General features: G+C 38.9%; 1 protein-coding gene and 5 non-coding genes across 7 annotated transcripts; 1 reads left to right on the top strand and 5 right to left on the bottom strand.

The window, feature by feature from the left end:
• Positions 1-3,330: 3,330 nt before the first annotated feature.
• LOC140314848 (U1 spliceosomal RNA) lies at positions 3,331-3,494 on the bottom strand. The gene has a single exon (XR_011917179.1). It is a non-coding gene; the product is annotated as a U1 spliceosomal RNA (small nuclear RNA).
• A 2,328-nt stretch (positions 3,495-5,822) lies between these two features.
• LOC140314872 (U1 spliceosomal RNA) lies at positions 5,823-5,986 on the bottom strand. Its single transcript, XR_011917201.1, has one exon. It is a non-coding gene; the product is annotated as a U1 spliceosomal RNA (small nuclear RNA).
• A 1,367-nt stretch (positions 5,987-7,353) lies between these two features.
• LOC140314895 (U2 spliceosomal RNA) lies at positions 7,354-7,544 on the bottom strand. The gene has a single exon (XR_011917223.1). It is a non-coding gene; the product is annotated as a U2 spliceosomal RNA (small nuclear RNA).
• A 6,310-nt stretch (positions 7,545-13,854) lies between these two features.
• Positions 13,855-14,018, bottom strand: LOC140314835 (U1 spliceosomal RNA). Its single transcript, XR_011917178.1, has one exon. It is a non-coding gene; the product is annotated as a U1 spliceosomal RNA (small nuclear RNA).
• A 1,381-nt stretch (positions 14,019-15,399) lies between these two features.
• LOC140314893 (U2 spliceosomal RNA) lies at positions 15,400-15,590 on the bottom strand. Its single transcript, XR_011917221.1, has one exon. It is a non-coding gene; the product is annotated as a U2 spliceosomal RNA (small nuclear RNA).
• A 3,276-nt stretch (positions 15,591-18,866) lies between these two features.
• On the top strand, positions 18,867-23,003 carry eif3k (eukaryotic translation initiation factor 3, subunit K). Of its 2 annotated transcripts, none has more exons than XM_072392055.1 (8): positions 18,867-19,040; positions 19,690-19,788; positions 20,173-20,293; positions 20,621-20,695; positions 21,676-21,742; positions 21,884-21,961; positions 22,055-22,180; positions 22,889-23,003. In XM_072392055.1, the coding sequence occupies exons 1-8, from the start codon at positions 18,979-18,981 to the stop codon at positions 22,918-22,920; spliced, it is 660 nt and encodes a 219-aa protein (XP_072248156.1). In that variant the 5' UTR covers positions 18,867-18,978; the 3' UTR covers positions 22,921-23,003. The 2 variants fall into 2 exon arrangements, with proteins under 2 accessions (XP_072248156.1, XP_072248155.1); XM_072392054.1 differs by having other exon boundaries at positions 18,868-19,040; positions 20,618-20,695.
• Positions 23,004-23,457: the final 454 nt, after the last annotated feature.

Here is a 23,457-nt window from a genome sequence, read left to right as displayed (position 1 = left end):
ACAGCCCAAAATACTGAGATTTTCCTTTTTGGCCACATCGCTCAGTCCTACAGGTTTATTGGTGGAGGACGACTGAGTGTTTGTGATCATGAAGGCCTGCACAGGTACAGATGGGAGGTCTGGAGCTCTTAATATCTGCACTGAGCAACCGTCCATGATCTGAGGACCAGAGGTACACCTATGTGAAAGTTTCTGTAAATTATTATGACTCTTATTTCCTCTAAACAGCTCATTGACAAACTGTCTCCGTCTGTCATGTTGACTCAAGCTGAACTGAACATCCACACAGAGTCCGTTTGGTCTTTAGTGGTAGAAGTGTGCTGCTGTGAGCTGCTTTTATGGCAGAAGGCAAAACGGGAGAATCACTGTGAGACGGACAGCAGCACAATTATCGTTTTACGCTGATTATCTTGTTTTCATGATCATCATAACTGAAAACAAAACTAAAATTCATTTAACTGCCGAGCTTGTGTATAAACTGCAACGTGACCCCAAGCAGCAGCGTTTCCTTTTTCTTACGCTAGCTAACACTTGAGTTTGTTTTAAACACAGCAGGTAAGTCAGGGAACGACGACTCTGAGGCACTGATTCAAACAACAATTGGACGCAACTCGCTGTCATAAATATGTGGGCTGCTGTCACGTTGTTCTGAGGTCAGAGTTTCTTTTTAGATATTCACACAGAGAAGTTGGACCATTTTGCAAAGAGTGCAAAGCGCCGTTATATCTGATCTACTTTCAGTAAATTAGTCGGGGGATGGATGTAAACAGATGTAAAGAGCCTACCTCTAAAAAAGGCCTGGTAACCTTAGCTATTGAATAATAGTAATAATTCTGGTTATTACCCATTTGTTTCTGTGCATTTTGGAGCAGGATCTGCATTGCGTCATCATATCTTCTGCTAACTTATGGGACACAAAATCTTTCAATATGATGAACATCTGATTTAAAATAAGAAAATACATCTATGTTTAAAGGACATTATAAAGATCAAAAGGGGGATAAAGAAGCTGAACTATTGTTGCAAATAAACATAAGCAAAGTCTAATTTCTAATATTATCTTCACCATTTGACATTCATCTTCCACGCACAGACGACCCAGGTGCCAGCCCACGGTCTCTTAAACCGGTTCTAAACGCCCACATGTGACAGACATAAAACAGGCCAGACAACCACAAATAACTGCCTCACTCCCAACTGAGCCATGGTGGCCAGACTGATTATATTGTTGATGAAGAAAATGTTATTGATAAAGATGGGGATAAAACTCTGTAACATGAGTATGATACAGCTGTATGAACCCAGCGATATGAGCCGAGACTGCACACGAGCTCATTAATGGTGCTGTATATAAAAACATCACAAACTCCCTTCAGAAGGCTGTGAGGTTTTTATAAAATCCAACTTAAACTTAAATCTGTAATCAGTTCATTTGTTTGAACCTTTATTTAACAGATACAAGTAAAAGGGAAATAATTTAATGTCTTTCAGACCGACTTAATTTCATTTAAAAAATAAAAATAAATCTTAAATTTGTTGCCAGCAACATGCTAAAAAAAAGCTGTGATTGAGTCATGTCTCCCATTGTGTTCCAACAGCTTCCTTTTAAAAAGGACACTTTTTCTTCAGAGGAATCTGTGTCCATTCTTTCAAGATTTCAGATTTCAAGATCTTTTTTCAAGATTTCAGCTGCTGTTGTCCGATTCTCCTCTTTGAAGTCATGCATCACAGACGCTGGCTTCTGCACCTTTCTCTGATAACAGCCTGGATGCTCTTTCTCATCTTTGTAGAAGCAGATGTCAGTTCTATCTGAAGAGCAGCTGAAACATGGACTCATCTGACCACAGAACACATGTCCTCTGCCTTTCTGTTCATCTGAGATGAGCTGGTGTCCAGAGAACTCGGCCGTGTTTCTGCAGAGTTCATACGAGGTACCCCGGGCCCATCTTGACAGGTCTGTCTTTGTGTGCTTTGCTGTTTTTATAAAAGGATGCTTGTGTTTCTTCACCCACAGTCTGACGTTGAGTGCTTTGATTTTGTAAGTTGGACTAACATGTTTACATGCAACTCCAAAAGGATGGTTTTGATCTTGTGTTTTGTGAACTTATGACCCCCTCTGGGGTTCTATTTGGGGAGTTGGAGTTATGGACTATGGGGTCCTTGTACAGCCAAAGCAAGAGTTGCGTCTGCATCACTGGCATAAAGTCGAGCTCCTTTAGGGTGCATGCTGGACTTAGAGGTAAATCCCTTCAAATCTGTTCTTAGAGATCATCTTAACTTTTCTCTAGAATGACACATGATGGAGGATGCCTCTGTCGGGATGACATAGCAGCCATTCTTTGGAAATGTGGAGTCATTACATGGTCTAATCCAGGGATGTCCACATCCGGTCCTCGAGGGCCGCTGTCCTGCAGGTTTTAGATGTTTCCCTGCTTCAAAACACCTGATTCAGATTAAATGGATTTCTCCAAAAGAGTGTTTGGTTCTGCACAAGCCTGCTAATGATGCATTGATCTGAATCCGGTGCACTGAAGCAGGGAAACATCTAAAACCTGGATGAGAGCGGCCCTCAAGGACCCGATGTGGACATTACTGCACCACATGGTCTAATCTAGGGATGTCCAAAAATCCAGTCTGAACAAATATGGCTTGTTTGGAAGGGTTGAAGGATAAAACCTCATCTTAGGTTTGTAAAGTTACATCTGAACAAACCACAAGACTTCTGGAGATGTTTGGTCATAATGCACAGCAGCACGTTTGGAGAAAAACAAACACAGCATATCAGCACAAACATCTCATACCAACTGTCAAGCACGGTGGTGGAGGGCTGATGATCTGGGCTGGTTCTGCAGCCACAGGACCTGGGCACCTTGCAGTCATTGAGTCCACCATGAACTCCTCTGGATCCCAAAGTATTCTGGAGTCAGATGTGAGGCCATCTGTCCCACAGCTAAAGCTGGGCTGAAACTGGCTCATCAACAGGACAAAGATCCCAAACACAGCAGCAGATCTACAGCAGAATGTGTGAAAAAGAAAAGAATCAAGGTGTTGCAATGGTCCAGTCAGAGTCCAGACCTCAGCCTGACTGAAATGCTGTAGACATTAAGAGGTTCTACAGCTACATCCATTTATGACATTAAAATAAGTACAAAGAAAAAACAACTTCTAAAGTTAGTACTGTGACAAATGTGTTATAGTTAATGCTTAACAAATTTAACATAACCTCAGCACTTGCTCTGAAACCTGTTCAAAGTTGCAAGAATTAGTAAGGACTGTCATGATGTCTGCTATGGGTACAGAAGCAGGTATTTTTTCTTTAAACAAGTTGATCAGGGGAGAGCGCGAACGCAGTCCCCCACTACCAGAAATTATGCAGTCGAGATTCCCACATTTGGGGAATTCGCAGGGGTCAGCACAGCCGGAGTGCAATGGCTGAGCCTCGCCCTGGGTGAACCACCTTCATGATCATGGTATCTCCCCTGCCAGGTAAGTATGAGTTGTACACATCACTGAGGGGGGAATCACTCGCACACATACTGAGTACATTCATGGTGCTAACAGGCTATAAGCTAACTAAACCAGAGGCTACAGAGGCTGGGATGATGCTACAACATCTGAATACAGAGGAAACTGATCTGTGGACTGACACTGATTTTTAATATTTTATTTCTATAAAAGACAGTGTAAAATAAAAGATGTTTCCCATAATGCACGGCTGTATTTGCTCACAAAAAGCTAACTGAACATCACATCATTTTTTATAAATCAGCCTGTCTGTAACTGACTAACAGCCCAACAGAGATTTCAAGTGAAACTAAGTGAATCAAACTACAATCACAAACTGTTTTGTTCACATCTGACATCCAGAGAAAGTATAAAAACACACAGAAACATGTTCTGTCTGCTAACTGTGCAACCACTTCCTGTTTCTTTGTTCACTGGTGGGGGGATACTGACAGTCCTGCTGCTGCTGCCTCCTACTGTTATGGAGTGTGAACAATGAATGAATGGGATCTTACCACAATATACATTAAAACCACAAGAATTGTTTCAAATGATGTGGCTTCTGATTTTAAGTCTTCATGTATGAAGAAACTAAGAAAAAGTCATGTAGATGTTTTTTTCAGGCTGTAAAACCACACCAGCTTACAGAGCTCTATCGGTCTCTGGTGGAGAACAGAGGTAACTGCAGAATTCAACCAGGAAATAAACATCTGATCCATCCATTATAGATGCTCCCGATGTTAACTTTAAATACACAATACTTTCACATCCTCAACCTCAGTTTAATGTTCATAGTAAACTGGCCACATGACTGTTGATCTATTTTATAAAATGACACTGAGTTTTCAACAAAATTAAAGATGTTAAATGATCTATTTCAGAGAATGAATTGATGTTGAACGATGGGAATAAAATTGTACGAGTGCTGCTATACAGAAAATGATAATTTTCATAAAAATCTTCTAAACATTCTTTCTAAAAATCTGTGATGCAATAAAAAAATATTTCAACACACCAAACAGTGACTTAAAATGATGTGGGATGAGACAGAAGTCACTCTGTCTGTGCACCAATAAGACGACTATGGATGTGAACAGCAGAATTTTTGACAGAAAATTTATGTAAAATGTAGCCTAAATATGTACATTATTAGTATTTACTACCTGAGAAACCCTGCAATCATGCAATGCAGTTTATACACATTGTGCACTGTGTTTGTCAGGGTGTAACTACATTAGAGGAAAGGACTGAATGAATTCTGACGTTTGTTGAACCCGACCAACAGGCTGTGTTTAGACTCCGTATAAATATGTATCCTATGCAATCTCATCACAAGTGGATACACCGTCTGTGGTATTCTGGCACACATGTGAACACATTCATATGACAGAAAATGTCTGATGGACTCACTGAGCGACCACCTACTCACCTTGTGTACGTCCACATGTGATTTCTGTGAAGATTTTTCTCTCTGCCTCTGTGTCAGTGTCTGAAAAAAAGAAGGAAAAAGGTACTCTGAGTAAAACAGATGTGTAACAATTAGCCAATCATGTAATCATTATTATCAGACATAAATGTGATAATGTTTGCATCATCATATCCACTTACATGTATGAAAACCGCAGAGGGGAACTCAACAGAAATGTCCTATTTCCAGTTTTCCACAGTATGATAGGTGACAGACTGATAGAGATTACAACCTTTTAATGGAGCCATCTTGTTTAATTTCTGCCTCCAACTGTTAGCATGTCACATCTGTCCTGTGTAGTCTTTGTTTAGAGAGTCCAAAAGACACATTAAAGAGCTGTTATTCTTTATAGAGTTTAGGTGAATTATGAAATTGTTAACTGCAGTTATTTCTATGACAATTATCTGAATACAACTTGATGTGTTTGAACTGTGCATTAGACTCAGGCTGTGATGCAGAGTTTAAACACAGGACTCTTTCACAGAAGACCTTCCCCTCATCTCTGTTCATTTCTGCAGAGACGGTGAACTACAGAGCTGTGAGCTCATTGTTAAAGCTTCAGAGTTGGGGAGGGGGGTGTTGTTGCATTTTAACTGAGCCTTTTACAGAAATATAAGTGGCCTTGTAAGATTACAGCAGAAGGAGCAGACTAATTTCATATTCTTTCCTGTACTGAACATCTTCTGAATATTAATTTGGATTTAAAACTTAAAGCTTATTTAAAAATAGATTGCCCAAATCAAGATATCTTATCTAAGCATTTCAGTAGCTGATTATTTTGAATTTGAAGAGTTAATAGCCAGATAAACACATAAATGAAAATTAAATATTTCTTTTTGAACAAGTTGATCAGGGGAGAGCGCGAACGCAGTCCCCCACTACCAGAAATTATGCAGTCGAGATTCCCACATTTGGGGAATTCGCAAAGGTCAGCACAGCCAGAGTGCAATGGCTGAGCCTCGCCCTGGGTGAACCACCTTCATGATCATGGTATCTCCCCTGCCAGGTAAGTATGAGTTGTACACATCACTGAGGGGGGAATCACTCGCACACATACTGAGTACATTCATGGTGCTAACAGGCTATAAGCTAACTAAACCAGAGGCTACAGAGGCTGGGGTGATGCTACAACATCTGAATACAGAGGAAACTGATCTGTGGACTGACACAGATTTAACATTTTATTTCTACAAAAGACTGCTCATGTTTCCCATAATGCATGGCTGTATTTGCTCACAAAAAGCTAACTGAACATCACATCATTTTTTATAAATCAGCCTGTCTGTAACTGACTAACAGCCCAACAGAGATTTCAAGTGAAACTAAGTGAATCAAACTACAACCATAAACTGTTTTGTTCACATCTGACATCCAGAGAAAGTATAAAAACACACAGAAACATGTTCTGTCTGCTAACTGTGCAACCACTTCCTGTTTCTTTGTTCACTGGTGGGGGGATACTGACAGTCCTGCTGCTGCTGCCTCCTACTGTTATGGAGTGTGAACAATGAATGAATGGGATCTTACCACAATATACATCAAAACCACAAGAATTGTTTCAAATGATGTGGCATCTGATTTTATGTCTTCATGTATGAAGAAACAAAGAAAAAGTCGTGTAGATGTTTTTTCAGGCTGTAAAACCACACCAGCTTACAGAGCTCTATCGCTCTCTGGTGGGGAACAGAGGTAACTGCAGGACTCAACCATGAAATAAACATCTGATCCATTCATTACAGATGGTCCTGATGTTGACTTTAAATACACGATACTTTCACATACACGGCAGCTAATGCACCTAATATACTGCCAAGGAAATATTATATTCAGTTCAATTAAAACTAGTACAAAATACAGTTTAAAAGAAGGCAAAAACAACAAGTTGAAACAATATAAAAGTGGAGCTACGGGGCATTTTTATGCTGATCTATTCTTCTTGTTTGAATCTGGCATCTTACATAAGCAGAACTGCAGCCCATTGTGTAGTGGGTTGTTTGTTGGTGACTTTATAGAGCTGCACAATTAATCACATTTTAATCTCCATCTTAATTCTGACTTCCTACATTTACCTTTAAAATGTGAGCACCACCAATGAGTAAAATGACATCACGCACTCCCTGTTGATCACATGCTTGTTCCAGGCACGGGAAGAAGAAACTAGAAGTTTCCTGGATGAAGTTTGGAAGAGTAGCAACATAAGGACAGACAAACAAGAACAGAGGATCAAAATAAAACATTTAACACCCAGCACAGAAGACGGAAAAAGAACTTAATTGAGAATGCTTTAAATTTAAAACAAATAATAATAAAGAAAAAATTACATATTTTTTCACCAGAAACATTGCAACATGCTTAATTCTGTTTTTTTTTTCACACTGTTAGGGGGGTGCACCGTTCCTGGAGATACTGCAATACCAGGTCGATGCGTGGAGTGGACGGAGCAAGCCCCTATTCCATCTCCCTGTTCCAAAAATCAATTTAATATATGGTCCCCGGGTAGGGGACGTATCAGATATTAAACTGATAAGAACAGATACTACACTTGATCTTAGCCAAAAGGCCGAGAAGCGATACCACACAGAGGTAGGAGGAAATCAAGTCATTCTCCGCAACGTCATTCTAACTCACGGTTACACAAATCAAATATAACATTATTTATGTCACGATACAAACAATAACGATGAACAACGTAGCCTCTGTTACGCTGATGTTGTTTCTAAAGAGTAATTTGAATTAACTAATGTCAACAAATGCGGCTTCACGTTGCTTCCTGGACACGTGGTACGCTTCAGTCCAATGGGAAGCATCGAAATGTAAACACGGAAAAAAACTACATTTTCCTCACATACAAGTTATGATCTGTGCATTACGTCAATATGTGGGTTTAAATAGTCTTTCAATTGAGCTTCATAAAGTCGAATGAACAAGTGTATTTGTGGAAACTAACGTTTATATGACACAGACTCCTAACAGACAACGCTCCTGTGGTGGCCTCTAATGGAGAAGAGAGCCAACGCACTTCATGCTCGGCTCCCGAATTAATTACTCAGCGAATACCCAAACGCACCTGCTCGGTGGTGTAGATGGTCAAACTGAAAACTACTTTTAACAAAAGTAACTGTAAAATCATTTAAAGGAGCTCCACAACTATGACCCAAACACCAACGGTAACTTACATGTACAGTTAACGGCAGTTAGCTAAAACCTTAACACCACCACCACTCCAAAAAATAAAACTAACCGACTCGCTCAGTCAGCAAACTTAATGAGGGTGTTCAGACAATAAGTTGATATTCAATTTAATTAAACGAAAATATAGCTTGTGGTAAACAGTGAGAAACATGAACCTGTTGAAACTGTCGGCACCTTCAAACCGTTGGGGTTAATTAAACCGTTGCTAGCTTAATTAGCTAACCTCAACCGCCCTGCTGCGTTAAAAAGTCACAACACGCGACGAAAAATTTGACCAACTCAACAATATTTTCAATACAACAATATTTAAAATGTTAACACAATAGTCGTTATTATCTAAAAGACAAGTACAAGATATCAAGTAAACATGAACTCACGAAAAGCCATCCTCCACTCCATCATCAGTTACTCCCGTGAGAGAAAACCGCGAGCGAGCTTCGTCCACCCGTTTTTCAAATTGCGCATGCGCAAACGTCTTAAATTGAACCCACCGTGTTGCTATCTATTAAATTGAGAAGTTTTATCTCCAATTAAACAAAACTATATTGGAAACCTTTTGATACGTTAACTTTGCTTGTTTACCTCTATAACTAAAATTAATTTCAGATGGGGTTTTTTTCCCTGACAATGACAGCTAGCTTAAATGAGCTTTAAATGTAAAAACAAAGCACAATTAGCTTTTAAAAAAAGAATAAATCTTTATTTATAAGTAAAATTATCAAAACAAGAGTGTTTCTGGAAGAGATGATTTAAATAAGTTCTTAATATGCATTGAAGAAAGGTTACATTTTAATCCATTTAGTACTTTATACTATTTAGTATTTTTTTAAAAACCTGAAGTCTGCACACTGAGAAAAATTGTTTTTGAGGATATTTATGATATTTCTTCATAAATAATGTTTTTGGCGGCCTGTTTTAATTTTAGTCTTAAGTCTAGTCTTTGTGTCAAGCTGTCAGTTTTTGTCACGTTCATACTTTTTAGTCTAGTCAAGTTTCTGTGAGTATTTTCGTCTAGTTTTAGTCGACGAAAATTGCATTTTAGTCCCGTTCTAGTAATTCTATTTAACTCAGTCAGTATAGTATAACTACCTAGTAGTATAGTAAATTTTCTTTTAGTCAAACCCATTTCACAATTCAAACAAGGTTATCTTATTATTATATTATTGTTACCTTATAGACTCAAGAATACATCCATTCCAGACACGGAAGAAGCTCTGATTTGAATTTACAATTTATTTTACCAACCAAACATGTTAGAAGTACACACACATAAATGTGAATAAAATAAATAAATAAAATAGCATCACATGTCAATGCCAGCAAAATTTAATACATTCAAGTTTAACAAAAACAAATAAAAGCCATAAAAAGCCTTTAAATGTCTCTTTATCTCTTATCTTTTTCAACAACACATTCCGTTTTCTTTTCCACTTCCATGTAATGAAAGTGTGTCCAAATGTCGTTTCTTCTTTCTCCCAATGACGAACCCCGGCTGACCGGTCATCGCTCCCTTTTCGGTGTCAGTTAGTTGTCTGTCAACTCGCCACAGCTGCATCTTCTAAATAAGCCGCGAGCGAGTTGAGAAGGTGACGTCGCCTGCGACTGCTCAGGAAACAGAAATACTGCAAAAATAATAACAACGCGACTAAAAAACATTTTAACTTTTCGTCTCGTTTTAGTCAATGAAAATGAAGAGACATTTTAACAGATTTTTTATTTTGTAAACCATATTTAGTCTTGTTTTTATTTTTTCAATAATATTGCATTATACATCTAATTATAGTTATTGTCACATGACCAACATTTATGTTGCGTCTCGTATTCACGTCACGTGATAAAAGTTCGCTGACGATAATATTTAGTCATAATTTTCGTTGACGTAAGCAACACTATTTACAAACTGTGTCTCAAGACAAGCAAAGATTAAAGACTAATTTGATGTAGACTGATGCGAAAAATTACTATATGACTGTTACTACATTCTGCTCTAAGAAAACAGATTACTTTCTTTAAACAAGTTGATCAGGGGAGAGCGCGAACGCAGTCCCCCACTACCAGAAAATATGCAGTCGAGATTCTCACATTTGGGGAATTCGCGGTCGTGCAAAGCGACCGTAGACAACCGACCAATCAGGTGGCCCACTGGCCTTTGACCGTAGACTACCAATAGCTTCGCCGGACTCACCAGGCAGCCATAAAGCGACCGTAGACTGCCGACCAATCAGATGGCCCACTGGCCTTTGACCGTAGACTACCAATAGCTTCTCCGGACTCACCAGGCAGCCATAAAGCGACCGTAGACAGCCGACCAATCAGGTGGCCCACTGGCCTTTGACCGTAGACTACCAATAGCTTCGCCGGACTCACCAGGCAGCCATAAAGCGACCGTAGACAGCCGACCAATCAGGTGGCCCACTGGCCTTCGACCGTAGACTACCAATAGCTTCGCCGGACTCACCAGGCAGTCATAAAGCGACCGTAGACAGCCGACCAATCAGGTGGCCCACTGGCCTTCGACCGTAGACTACCAATAGCTTCGCCGGACTCACCAGGCAGCCAATCACATATCAGAGAAAGCGAAGAGACGGTGCGAGTGAAATTTGGATATTGTTTTTGCCAACGACTTCGACAGTTTATCTGTTAAAGAAGTTAAAAACAACCAACCAACACAGGGACACAGAAGATACAAGAAAAAGACATTCTGCCCCGTAAAGATTATGTCCTCATCAAAAGGTCTGAACAACAGAGTTTATGCTCGCTATGAAGACTTCACCTCTGCTGTAGACAAGTTGGAGGACTGAGATGTAAATATGCCGTAGTAACAATCTGTAAATATTCTGAACGAACTCACTGTACATATAGAAATGATACGTACATAGTAATTGTAAATAGTTTTATATTTTTGCAAACGTGATTTTTTCATGTTCAAAACAACTTCACTGCTGTGTAAAATATCCTATTTGACTTACTGCTGTGTTGTGGTTCACTTCAGTTGATTGAAATCGTTTTTAAATTTTATACAAAGATTTGAATCAAGTTTTAAATTGTAGTGCTTTGATGTCAGCAGCTTAGTATAATAAAAAGTTTGAATTTTCATTCTTAGCCAGGTTTAATGACACTGTAGTTTATTTTAAAGTTCCCAATTTCATGCACTTTGTTCAATAAAACTGCTGCTATAAGCATGAAGCATGAGTTCTGTAATATCATTCAATGTTTTTGTGATTGTTGAAGATTTGGAACACAGATGCAGACATAAGGTAAGATAAGGTTGAGGTAGATGGTAAGGGATCAGGAGTTAGAGGGGTTAAAGAACAAGTTTAACTCAGTGGCCTCCTTCCATTCCCTGGCCACTCTTTTTTTCATGGACACCAATGGTTCTCAGACCACTCCACACCTCCCTCATGTTGTTTTGTTGGAGTTCGCTCTCCAACTTTCTCCAACTAAGCGCATGTAAAACAATATTACATCATTTTGCGCATGTAAACAGATCAGAATCGGCTTCAGAAATATTTAACTACTTTTAACCAGCCTTCAACCATCCTTAAATATATCAATTGTTCTGTAAAAAGCATAAATGGCATTGAAAAAAAAAAAGATCACTCTCACAAATATGCTTCAAATCAAATGAATTATAGTAGTAGTGGTATGATTGCCACCTTCCATGTGGGAGACCTGAGTTCAAATCCCCTGTATGAAAGGTACTACCTCCAGTAGGGGTCCTTAGGGGTCCTGTAAGTTGCTTTGGATAAAAGCGTCTGCTAAATACATAAACAAACAGACTTTATTGATTGTTGGTTGCAAACAGTACAGTAGCAAGTGAATAAATGACATCAATTGTGTTTCATGTGGCAAGGCAAGTTTATTTTTAGTACACAAGGCAATTTAAAGTGCTTTAAAGCTACATAAAATCACAAGAAGGCAAATAAAAATAATTCCATAAAACAAAAAAATAATCATTAATCAATTGAATGAAAAGTGAAGAGTGCAGATAAAGTACTTTCAGTTGTCATAGGCACAGCTAAATAAACTGTTTTCAGCCTGGATTTAAACATTGTCAGAGCTGAGGCCCGTCTCACATCTGATCCATAGGAGGATTGTGCAGCTCTAAGGTCAGAATTTGCTTTAGTGTTGGCGAGAGACTTTACTTGGAAAAAATTACTTGTGAACACCTCCACATTTTACGTATTAAAAGTATTAATTAAGTATGTATTTAAGTAGTTTGACTTTTACTATACAAGTACACAAAATATGTGAAGTAGTAAGCATATTAAATTTAAGACTTTGCTTAAAAATTTGGTGGCGTGTTTACACGTCTGTTTCATTTTAGTTCATTACTAATCTGTTTGTCACAGTCGGATGATATAAATGATGCTTGTTTGAATTAAAGTAATATATATCATTCCAGCATAATTGACAATCACAGAGTAGAGAAGACAAACCCCCATAAACGAGGAGAGGCAGTGAACCAGTGGGTGAAAGACTTCCTCGCTGAATATGCAGAGAGCTTCCCATAAGTCTCCATTGTCCTTGAGGCCAACATCGACGGGTGCATCTATGGTCAGAAAGGCTTCGAGGACAGCAGCTTTCAGGAGATGTGGGAGCTCTACAGTCAGCATGGAAGATTAAAGAAGAAGCCAGAGCAGTTCACTGACAGCGAGACAGACAGAAGAACTACAGCTCAGTGAGGAGGTGGTTGAACACACCGGTGACCCACATCACAAGTGTGACAATGAAGAGGTTCAGAAAGTATGTTTATGAGAAGGAGAAAGGTGTTTAGTGTTGTAAGTAAGCTTGTTTGTGTTTGGTAACTGAAACGTGGTACATCATACATTCTGATTGTTACACTGCCTTATTGTCCAGCAACTGCAGGAAAGCACCTCTAAGTATAGTCCTTCATTATGGCCCGGTGATGAGGCTGAGATGGTAGCTGCATGCGAGTCTGTGGAACATAAGTAAGACACATCAGTAAATCAATTTATATGAAGTAGTTTTATGTAAATAAGTCATAAGATAAAAAATTTGATACATTTTTACACTCTACCCAGTCCCAGGAGTCTAAGACTCAAGATTCAGGTCCCAGAGACAAGGTAAAGCTGCCAGACTCCAGTGTTTTCCAAAGGCTTTTTCACCCCTCTTCACTGCCCAAGCAGCCTGAGTTCACCGCACCATCCAAGCAGCCACACAAGAAGCACATATCCAGGATCCCGACCAATCAGCCGGAATCTGCTGCACAGCCAACTGAAGCCCCGTCCGCATCCCAAAGCCAGGATTATCCACTGAAACTCACCTGTAAGTAACATTTACAGTGAATACAAACGTAAGTGTGAGACGCTTCTTTAAACCTCCATGTGTATAATTTCATGTGACAAATAATAAAAAGTATTTTGCTTTGTACGTGTTACAGGTGGAGTTAGAGGGCTGGGTACGTCTTTGGGAAAACCCAAATGGCATTCCAACAGCTGACATCTCATGGCCAAAGGAGGACACAGAGAGAGGTCTCTTCACTGCCGTTCAAATCTACAAGGACATCACTGGTGTGCTCAACTGCTGAATAGTTATTTGGATTAAAAACTTAAAGACAAACCAAACCATAATATTTAACCACCTCAGTGAGTAGTTAGTTATATTGAATCTACATGTGTAACAGGCAATGTTCGCAAAGAATAGATATTTTCTTTATACAAGTTGATCAGGGGAGAGCGCGAACGCAGTCCCCCACTACCAGAAATTATGCAGTCGAGATTCCCACATTTGGGGAATTCGCAGGGGTCAGCACAGCCGGAGTGCAATGGCTGAGCCTCGCCCTGGGTGAACCACCTTCATGATCATGGTATCTCCCCTGCCAGGTAAGTATGAGTTGTACACATCACTGAGGGGGGAATCACTCGCACACATACTGAGTACATTCATGGTGCTAACAGGCTATAAGCTAACTAAACCAGAGGCTACAGAGGCTGGGATGATGCTACAACATCTGAATACAGAGGAAACTGATCTGTGGACTGACACAGATTTATAATATTTTATTTCTATAACAGACAGTGTAAAATAAAATATGTTTCCCATAATGCACGGCTGTATTTGCTCACAAAAAGCTAACTGAACATCACATCATTTTTTATAAATCAGCCTGTCTGTAAATGACTAACAGCCCAACCGGGAGTTCAAGTGAAACTAAGTGAATCAAACTACAATCACAAACTGTTTTGTTCACATCTAACATCCAGAGAAAGTATAAAAACACACAGAAACATGTTCTGTCTGCTAACTGTGCAACCACTTCCTGTTTCTTTGTTCACTGGTGGGGGGATACTGACAGTCCTGCTGCTGCTGCCTCCTACTGTTATGGAGTGTGAACAATGAATGAATGGGATCTTACCACAATATACATCAAAACCACAAGAATTGTTCCAAATGATGTGGCATCTGATTTTAAGTCTTCATGTATGAAGAAACAAAGAAAAAGTCGTGTAGATGTTTTTTCAGGCTGTAAAACCACACCAGCTTACGGAGCTCTATCGCTCTCTGGTGGGGAACAGAGGTAACTGCAGGATTCAACCAGGAAATGAACATCTGATCCATTCATTACAGATGGTCCTGATGTTGAACTTTAAATACACAATACTTTCACATACACGGCAGCTAATGCACCTATTATACTGCCAAGGAAATATTATATTCAGTTCAATTAAAACTAGTACAAAATACAGTTTAAAAAGAAGGCAAAAACAACAAGTTGAAACAATATAAAAGTGGAGCTACGGGGCATTTTTATGCTGATGTATTCTTCTTGTTTGAATCTGGCATCTTACATAAGCAGAACTGCAGCCCAGTGTGTAGTGGGTTGTTTGTTGGTGACTGTATAGAGCTGCACAATTAATCACATTTTAATCTCCATCTTAATTCTGACTTCCTACATTTACCTTTAAAATGTGAGCACCACCAATGAGTAAAATGACATCACGCACTCCCCGTTGATCACATGCTTGTTCTACGCAAGGGAAGAAGAAACTAGAAGTTTCCTGGATGAAGTTTGGAAGAATAGCAACATAAGGACAGATAAACAAGAACAGAGGATCAAAATAAAACATTTAACACCCAGCACAGAAGAGAATAGAGAACTTAGTTGAAAATACTTTAAATTTAAAACAAATAATAAAGACAAAATAAGAGACATATTTAATAACTAGAAACATTATAAAATGCTTAATTCTGTTTTTTTTTTCACACTGTTAGGGGGGTGCACCGTTCCTGGAGATACTGCAATACCAGGTCGATGCGTGGAGTGGACGGAGCAAGCCCCTATTCCATCTCCCTGTTCCAAAAATCAATTTAATATATGGTCCCCGGGTAGGGGACGTATCAGATATTAAACTGATAAGAACAGATACTACACTTGATCTTAGCCAAAAGGCCGAGAAGCGATACCACACATAGGTAGGAGGAAATCAAGTCATTCTCCGCAACGTCATTCTAACTCACGGTTAGACAAACCAAATATAACATGATTTATGTCACGATACAAACAATAACGATGAACAACGTAGCCTCTGTTACGCTGATGTTGTTTCTAAAGAGTCATTTGAATTAACTAATGTCAACAAATGCGGCTTCATGTTGCTTCCTGGACACGTGGTACGCTTCAGTCCAATAGGAAGCATCGAAACTTAAACACGGAAAAAAAACTACATTTTCCTCACATACAAGATATAATCTGTGCATTACGCCAATATGTGGGTGTAAGTAGTCTTTCAACTGAGCTTCATAAAGTCGAATGAATAAGTGTAATTGAGGAAAATAATGTTTATATGATACAGACTCCAAACAGACAACGCTCCTGTGGTGGCCTCTAATGGAGAAGAGAGCCAACGCACTCAGCTCCCGAATTAATTACTCAGCGAATACTCAAACGCACCTGCTCGGCACTGTAGGTGGTCAAATTGAAAACTATTCTTTAAAATATTACCGCAAAAATAATTTTAAGGAGCTCCACAACTATGACCCAAACACCAACGGTAACTTACATGTACAGTTAACGGCAGTTAGCTAAAACCTTAATACCCCCACCACTCCAACAATTAAAACTAATTATCATTCTCAGTCAGCAAACTTAATGAGGCTGATTAGACAAGAAGTTAACATTCAATTCAATTAGACGAAAAGACAGTCAGTGGTCAACAGTGAGAAACATGGACCTGTTCAAACTGTCGGCACCTTCAAACCATTGTGGTTAATTAAACGTTGCTAGCTAAATTAGCTAACCTCAACCGCCCTGCTGCGTTAAACATCCGCAACCCGCGACGAAAAATTAAACTAACTCAACAATATTTTCTTATTAAAATGTTAACACAGATGTCTTAATGTCTAAAAGTAAAGTTTAAGACATTCAATAAATACGAACTCACAATAGCAGTCCTTGACTCCCGAGACAGACGACCGCGAGCAGCTAGCGTCGTTATTAACGTGCGGTTTATCTTACGCGTGCGCACACCACTTAAATTCGAACCCACCATTTAGCTAATTATAAAACTGTGAAGCCTTATCACCAATTTAACAAAAAAAATGTTTGACGCCAGTAAATAGACTAATTTAGTTTATTTACCACTACAACTGAAATTAATGTAACGCTTGTTAATGTTTTTCTTTCAATGTAAAATAAAGGAAATCGTCACCTAGCTTTTTTTTTTCAAGTTCAAATTTCAGACTTCAATGAAAACCTGCTTTATGGGATTATTTATTCAAATTCATCCATAAGGTCACCATTTTGGGTTGGTCTTTCCAACCATGTTAATGTTTTCTGTTGAATGTGTGTTGATCTGAATTCTTTTGATCTGTATACTGCATATTTTTTTCCTTGATAATGCAATAAAATCAGGGTTTTATCAAATGTTTTAGCAACCTCAAGCTGGCAAATACTGTTTAAGAGATGATTTCCATTCACAGTTTCTGGCGCATTTAGCTGTCTGACAAAAGAAACAGAAAAATGTGTGAATGAGAGCAGCCTTATTGGGAATTCAGCTTTATTAATACACCCTTACACTTTACTGTTTTTAGTAAAAGTTACAAAAAGATGAACCATGGTCAGAGAGTGCCTAGACCCATCTAAGTCTTGCTAAGCGTGTACAGACTAACATGTTTCAATGCATTTTAAAAGTTTGCAGTAAATTGCATTTTTTTTCTAGTGTCATGTTATGGAAATTCTTCTCCTTTATACTCAGTTTGGGGAAGAAACCACATGAGCCAAGGAACATTTTTACAATATGGATTGTTGAAAGCCTTTTGTGACTGAGAGGACTTATTTATCTTAATTTCTCTCCTACTTCCAATCTTCCAATGAGTGTCACACTTGTGATGTATTATTTGTCATTATTCTTTATTTACACATAGATTTTACAATGTAAACACTTTTATCTTTAAACTGTGGGTTCTGTGAAAGCGCAATATAATTTACCATAACTACCTGCTTTCAAATTAAAAAATGCCCTGATCCTGAGAAATTACCCTAGTAATTCTTCTTTTTGATATATAACTTTTTGGGAGGATTTAGAGCATGTTTTTGACATTTCTTTTAGAGCAGTTCCATCATAAAGAGTTAACTACCTCAGTGAGTTACAGTTTCTCATTTGTTTTACTCTGATTTATTTGCTGGACAGAATGCTAAAATATTAATTTATGCATGGGAGACATTATTGTGATTATGATGATGACCAGAATTTTAATTACTAGGTTCAGGTCTATGAAAAGTTTTTTTTTAGTTTGGTGCAAAGCACCAAAGGCCTGGCTTCTTCTTTTCAGTTTAAGACCCAGAAAAATCTTAACTTGTCAAAAATGTTATGGACTTTTGCCAAAACCCTTATATGGTTTAATGCCCCTCTATTGTCAGGGATTAAAACTTTATACGTTTCTTTTCCTGTACCTCTTGGTTTTTGTAAAGCTCCAGTTTTATGCTCTGATTAGCATTGGTCTCTCAGTTTTACCTTGCTCGTCACTCACACTCTGTCTGTGTTGCTGATTGCCGCTCACCTGTTTCTTATCTGTCATTAGTCCCTCTCTATAAATTATGTCCAGATTGCTTTATCTGCTTTTGGGTCATTGTTACTTTTGTCTATATGTGATTTTTCACCCTGTGGTTAATTCCTGTTACGTCTGTTCTGTTTGGACTGTTTTTGGATACCTGCAGTACCTTCTGTTCTGTTGAAATGTATTTAAATCCTCTTTGTTTGTGTATCTCCCTTGCTCCTGTCTACAACTGGATCCACTTTTACCATGGCACGCAACACATTGTTTCTGCATTTTGATTTAGTTCTTGTTAAATAATAAATTACATGGTATGTGACATTAATCTTCGGTTGCATATCCCTCATTTTAAGATTTGGTGTGGACCAGATGGTTTTAGTTTGTGTCCTGCCATGTAAAACTTGAAATTGAAGGAGGCATCTGTATATATATATATATCTTTAAATGCTGAAGATGTATTTAAATAATTGTCACACTAAAGCAGTTCATTTGAGGAAATTATTTTTTAAACAAGTACAGGAATATTTCTATTACTGCTTATATTTTTATTGTTTGTATTTGAACACTTAATGTAATGTATTATGGAATTAACCGTAGATTTTAAAAACCTAAATAAGGAGACTCTTTAAACTACTCATCCCAATTAGTTATCGTAGCGGTGCACGTACACTTCCGGTTCGTCTTGTTTCCGGTCCGACCCTTTTCTCCCTCCTCCCCGGTGCCTTTTTCTGGTTTGAGGTGCACGTGTGGAGTTAATTCGGTTTCTACCTCTAAGTTTCTTGTAAAAGCTGGACCAAATGGCGTCATCTTTCGAACAGATGAGGGCGAACGTGGGGAAACTCCTGCGAGGAATCGATAGGTACGAATAATCAAACTGAGAACCAGGCGGACAAGCTAACGATAGCTTAGCCTGTTTGCTATCTTAAGCTAACGTTCAGTATGAACATTTACCCCGACTAAATGTGATTAGTCAAGTTAAGATCGGGATAATTTTGCTTCTCTGGTTCTTAACGTTGTTCCAGCCAATGTTAGTTCCAGTCAAACAAATGTGATATTGAAAGCAACTGAATAAAGACATGCTAATTCTGTTAACAAAATAAACACAAAACATGTATTGAATCGTAAATATTTATTTTGTCTTTTGAGAGCTGCCTCTACACGCTTGTGATTACAGATGTTCCCACAGTTGGCATACTTAAAGAGAACAGCTGTGTAGAGGTTAACTTGATTGTTTCTCCTTAACACATTTCCATCCATCCATTTTCTATACCGTCAATCCGTTAATCGGGTCCTTAACACACTTCATTGAATGTAAACACTAATTAAGACCTGCTGAAAAAGACGAAGGACTACAGCCAGTTTTTTAATCAATAGCACCAACTAGCTTTCTATAGAGAGGACATGGTGTTGTGAGTGTGAGGAAAAACTTAATTAAACACGCAATAACACATGAACAGTGAAGCCATCCAGCTTTGATACACGAGTAAAGCTCCTGTGTCTCCTCACAGGTACAACCCAGAAAACCTTGTGACGTTGGAGCGCTACGTGGATACACAAGCTAGAGAAAACGCTTACGACTTGGAGGCAAACTTGGCTGTGCTGAAGCTGTAAGTTGGAGAAATACATGAAACATGTGGGAGAATAATGTAATCTGTTTGGTATAAAGCTGTATAGTCAGACCAAACCCTTTACACTTTCTGGATAGTGTCTGGTATGTGTAATGGTATGATTGCCACCTTTTGTGTGGGAGACCTGGGTTCAAATCCCCTGCATGAAAGGTATTACCTCCAGTAGGGGTCCTTAGGCAAGACCCCCTTACCCTATCTGCCTACCTGTAAGTCACTTTGGATGAAAGCGTCTGTTAAATATATAAACATTCATTATTCTCTTATTTTCCTTGATTTCATATCTCTTTAGTTGTGATTTGTTTGTTTTCATGACACACAGTTCTCTGTGCAGTGAGATGAGGGCTCTACCCATTAAATTTGCAGGTACCAGTTTAATCCGGCCTACTTCCAGACTCCTGTGACGTCACAGATTCTGCTGAAGGCTCTGACCAACCTGCCACACACTGACTTCACTCTCTGCAAGTGTATGATCGACCAAACACACGTATCCTTTTGGTGCTGTTTTATCTATGTGATATGATCGGACTGTCTTTAAATTTTATTTCAATATATTTCAGTGAATGTAAACATTTATTTCTACGGAGACAACAGATTTTAGGGAGTCTGTCTGCATGTTTTGATTTTCAGGTTTACAGTTCTGCTGTTCATCTTTCATCTAATGTGTTAGTAAACCGTAACCACAATACGGGAAACATGAAGATTTGTTGTGTCATCATAATTTCTATCCATGTACCTGTGTTGAAATCAGTATGAATAGAGGTGGGTTTCTATCTGGGGGTAAGGGGGCGTTTCCTTGACTACAGTGTCGCAGCAAGAGGAGCGGCCCATCAGACAGATCCTCTACCTGGGGAACCTGCTGGAAACCTGCCACTTCCAGAGCTTCTGGGTACGACACTCACGCACATAAAGACTCACACAGTTTAGTGTATAATTAATCGGTTCATTTTGAGGCATTATTTAAAGAGGTATTCCTCAAAGAAGGTTCTTTTTAGAAACCCTACAAAATAAACCTTTTGGTTTTCGAGTAATTAGTGTTTTTACCTTTATGTTTGTTACTATTTAAAACAACAAATCACTGTTTGTGTGTCCTGACAAACACGATGCAACATGAGTGTTGACATGAGCAGGTCTGAAAGAGAGAAAGAAAGAGGTGCCATGTGTCTCACGCTGTGCCTTCTGTGTGCACAATATTTGCAGGAAAAAAGCATGAAAAGCTCGTAAAGCATGACAGAACTTGACAAACTTCCCAGGGACAGGTGCTGATAAAACTGTAGCTTATCTGCCAGCAGCATTTTAAAGAAAGATTCTACTAACATGGTCTGCTGAGGCCACTGAAATGATACGGTCATTTTATAAATCCCACCACATTGCGACAGACGTTCTGCTGACTTCATGGGTCACATTTAGACAAAGTTGTTCACTGAAACTGAGTCTAAGCGAATCAGACTTACAGGAAGGATGTGTCAACCAATCGTCTTCTAATGCGCTGATATTTAAATGTTGTCATATTCGCTGCATTACTGATGAATGTTTTGTAATGCAGCGAATATGAAAACATTTAAATATCATTGCATCATGTTAAAGAGCAGATTGTTATTTCTTTAAATTGCCATTATCTTATCAAAGCTTCCTCTGAATAATGGGTACAAAGGAAAAGGTATAAAAGGGTTACCTAGAAGTTTAAAAACTAAAGTTTCTAAGTGCTGCGTGGGGTAAATGTTAGTCTGGAGCCAGACGGCGTCAGCTGGAGCTCTGGCTTTTGTTTAAAGTTACCTGACGGGTCCAGGTCTCTGACCTCCTTCTGGTTCCTTTTGCTGTTTTCCAAACTTACACAACTGTTTTGTGTCTTCCTTGTTTTCCCGACAGACGAGTCTGGAGGAGAACCGAGAGCTCATTGATGGCATAACTGGTTTTGAGGAGTCAGTTCGCAAGTGTGGGTATAATTTATGACTCACGCTGTCGTTACAGTAAATACGAGCTGGTGTTTCCATCAAACTGCCCGTGGAAAATAACAGGAAACAGCCACGTCCAAACTAATTAACCAAATCTGTGTTTATTTCATCTTCCTCCTCAGTCATCTGCCATGTAGTGGGCATCACCTACCAGACCATCGAGCACCGGTTACTGGCTGAGATGCTGGGAGACCCGCTGGGTAAGAACTTTAGAACTGAGCAGAGATTTGTGTTTTTGGGGTTTTAATTATGTCCACAGAAAGAGTTTAAACCCTATGAACCTGTTTTTTCAGACACTCAGGTGAAGGTTTGGATGAATAAGTGCGGCTGGACGGAGAACGAAGAGGGACAGATCTTCATCTACAACCAGGAGGAGAGCATCAAGCCCAAGAACATCGTGGAGAAGATCGACTTTGAGAGTGAGTGCTGATGCTCAAACTGGTGCCTGTTCTTAGTGAAAACACGTGGGCTCCACTGTGAAGTGAAGCCTGCAGACACCAGCCTTAGGAAGGGCACTTTATAACCAGATTAAAATGAGACATGAGTGGATTAAAGAGATAATAATACTCCAGATTAGCAGTATATCCAGTGATGCTTTTTTTTTTTTCATGAAACATATAAAACCAGATATTAGTTTATACAGACAGTCTGATGCTGCGTTAAATGACCCGTTTTAAACCCTGTGTGTTTATCTAGAAAGATCATTCATGTACAAAGTGAAAAGAATGGACTACATATTCCACCTTAACAAACCCTATTTGTTACTAGAAAGGGAGCAGGTGTGCTCCTACCCCATTCAACTGTCATAGTTTGATGCAAATACCAATATTGAGTGAAGAGGAGACTTTGTGGTGCATTCATATGCACGTCGTGAACTTATAAATCTGTACTTAAATGGCCACGACTTGTGTTTTTCATCTGTCATTTCTTTCTTGTTCTGTCAAATTAATATTTTTTCCCACTGAAATTAGATTTTTAGGGACAGTAAAGTACCCAAAAGGGTACTTTAACATAGTAAATATTTGTAAAAATTGATTTCGATGTCCTCCAGTCCTGATGGTTTTGTTTGTTTGAATTGAAATGTTCATGATTCTCATTTGTTCTCCTCTTTTCTTCTTTCTTCACAGGTGTTTCCAGCATCATGGCCACATCACAATGATCCAAACACACACATCAGTCACAAAACAGTCAGCCAGATCATTTGTTTTCATCATCGCTCTCTTAAATAAAAATAAATTATCATCTCGGCCTCCCTGTGTTTGGTTCTTCTCGATCACGTCTCACAGCGGAAAAGTTTCAGTCCTTTCAGACATTATTTATTAACCCTCCTCTGCTTAGTCATCTCACAAGGTGTTGCTACATCAAAGAAGAGTGGTTTCACATGATCAGAAACTTTACCGCTGCTAGATAAATGTCAGGCAGATGACTGATTACACGGAAGGTTTCAGTTTGAACTCGCAGAGACAGTCTGGAGATCTCCTGTGAGAGTGTCTTCATGTCGTCAGAAGCATTTCTGAGCAGTTTGGTTTGATAATCAGGATAAACAAAATCGAGTGTCCAGGACTGCATAAACGGTTAAATCTGGAGTCTAAACTGAGATTAACTAGGTTTCAGTTCAGTGTAGTTTGATTCAAAACTTGTTTTAGTTCTATTTTTATAAATTCATGATATAAATGTCTTTTGTAGCCTGAAAAAG

The sequence above is a fragment of the Leuresthes tenuis genome, unplaced genomic scaffold (assembly GCF_036924035.1).
Source record: "Leuresthes tenuis unplaced genomic scaffold, fLeuTen1.0.hap1 SCAF_9, whole genome shotgun sequence".
Lineage (NCBI taxonomy): Eukaryota > Metazoa > Chordata > Actinopteri > Atheriniformes > Atherinopsidae > Leuresthes > Leuresthes tenuis.
The sequence above is the reverse complement of the archived record's forward strand: the minus strand, read 5'-3'. Positions and strand labels throughout refer to the sequence as shown.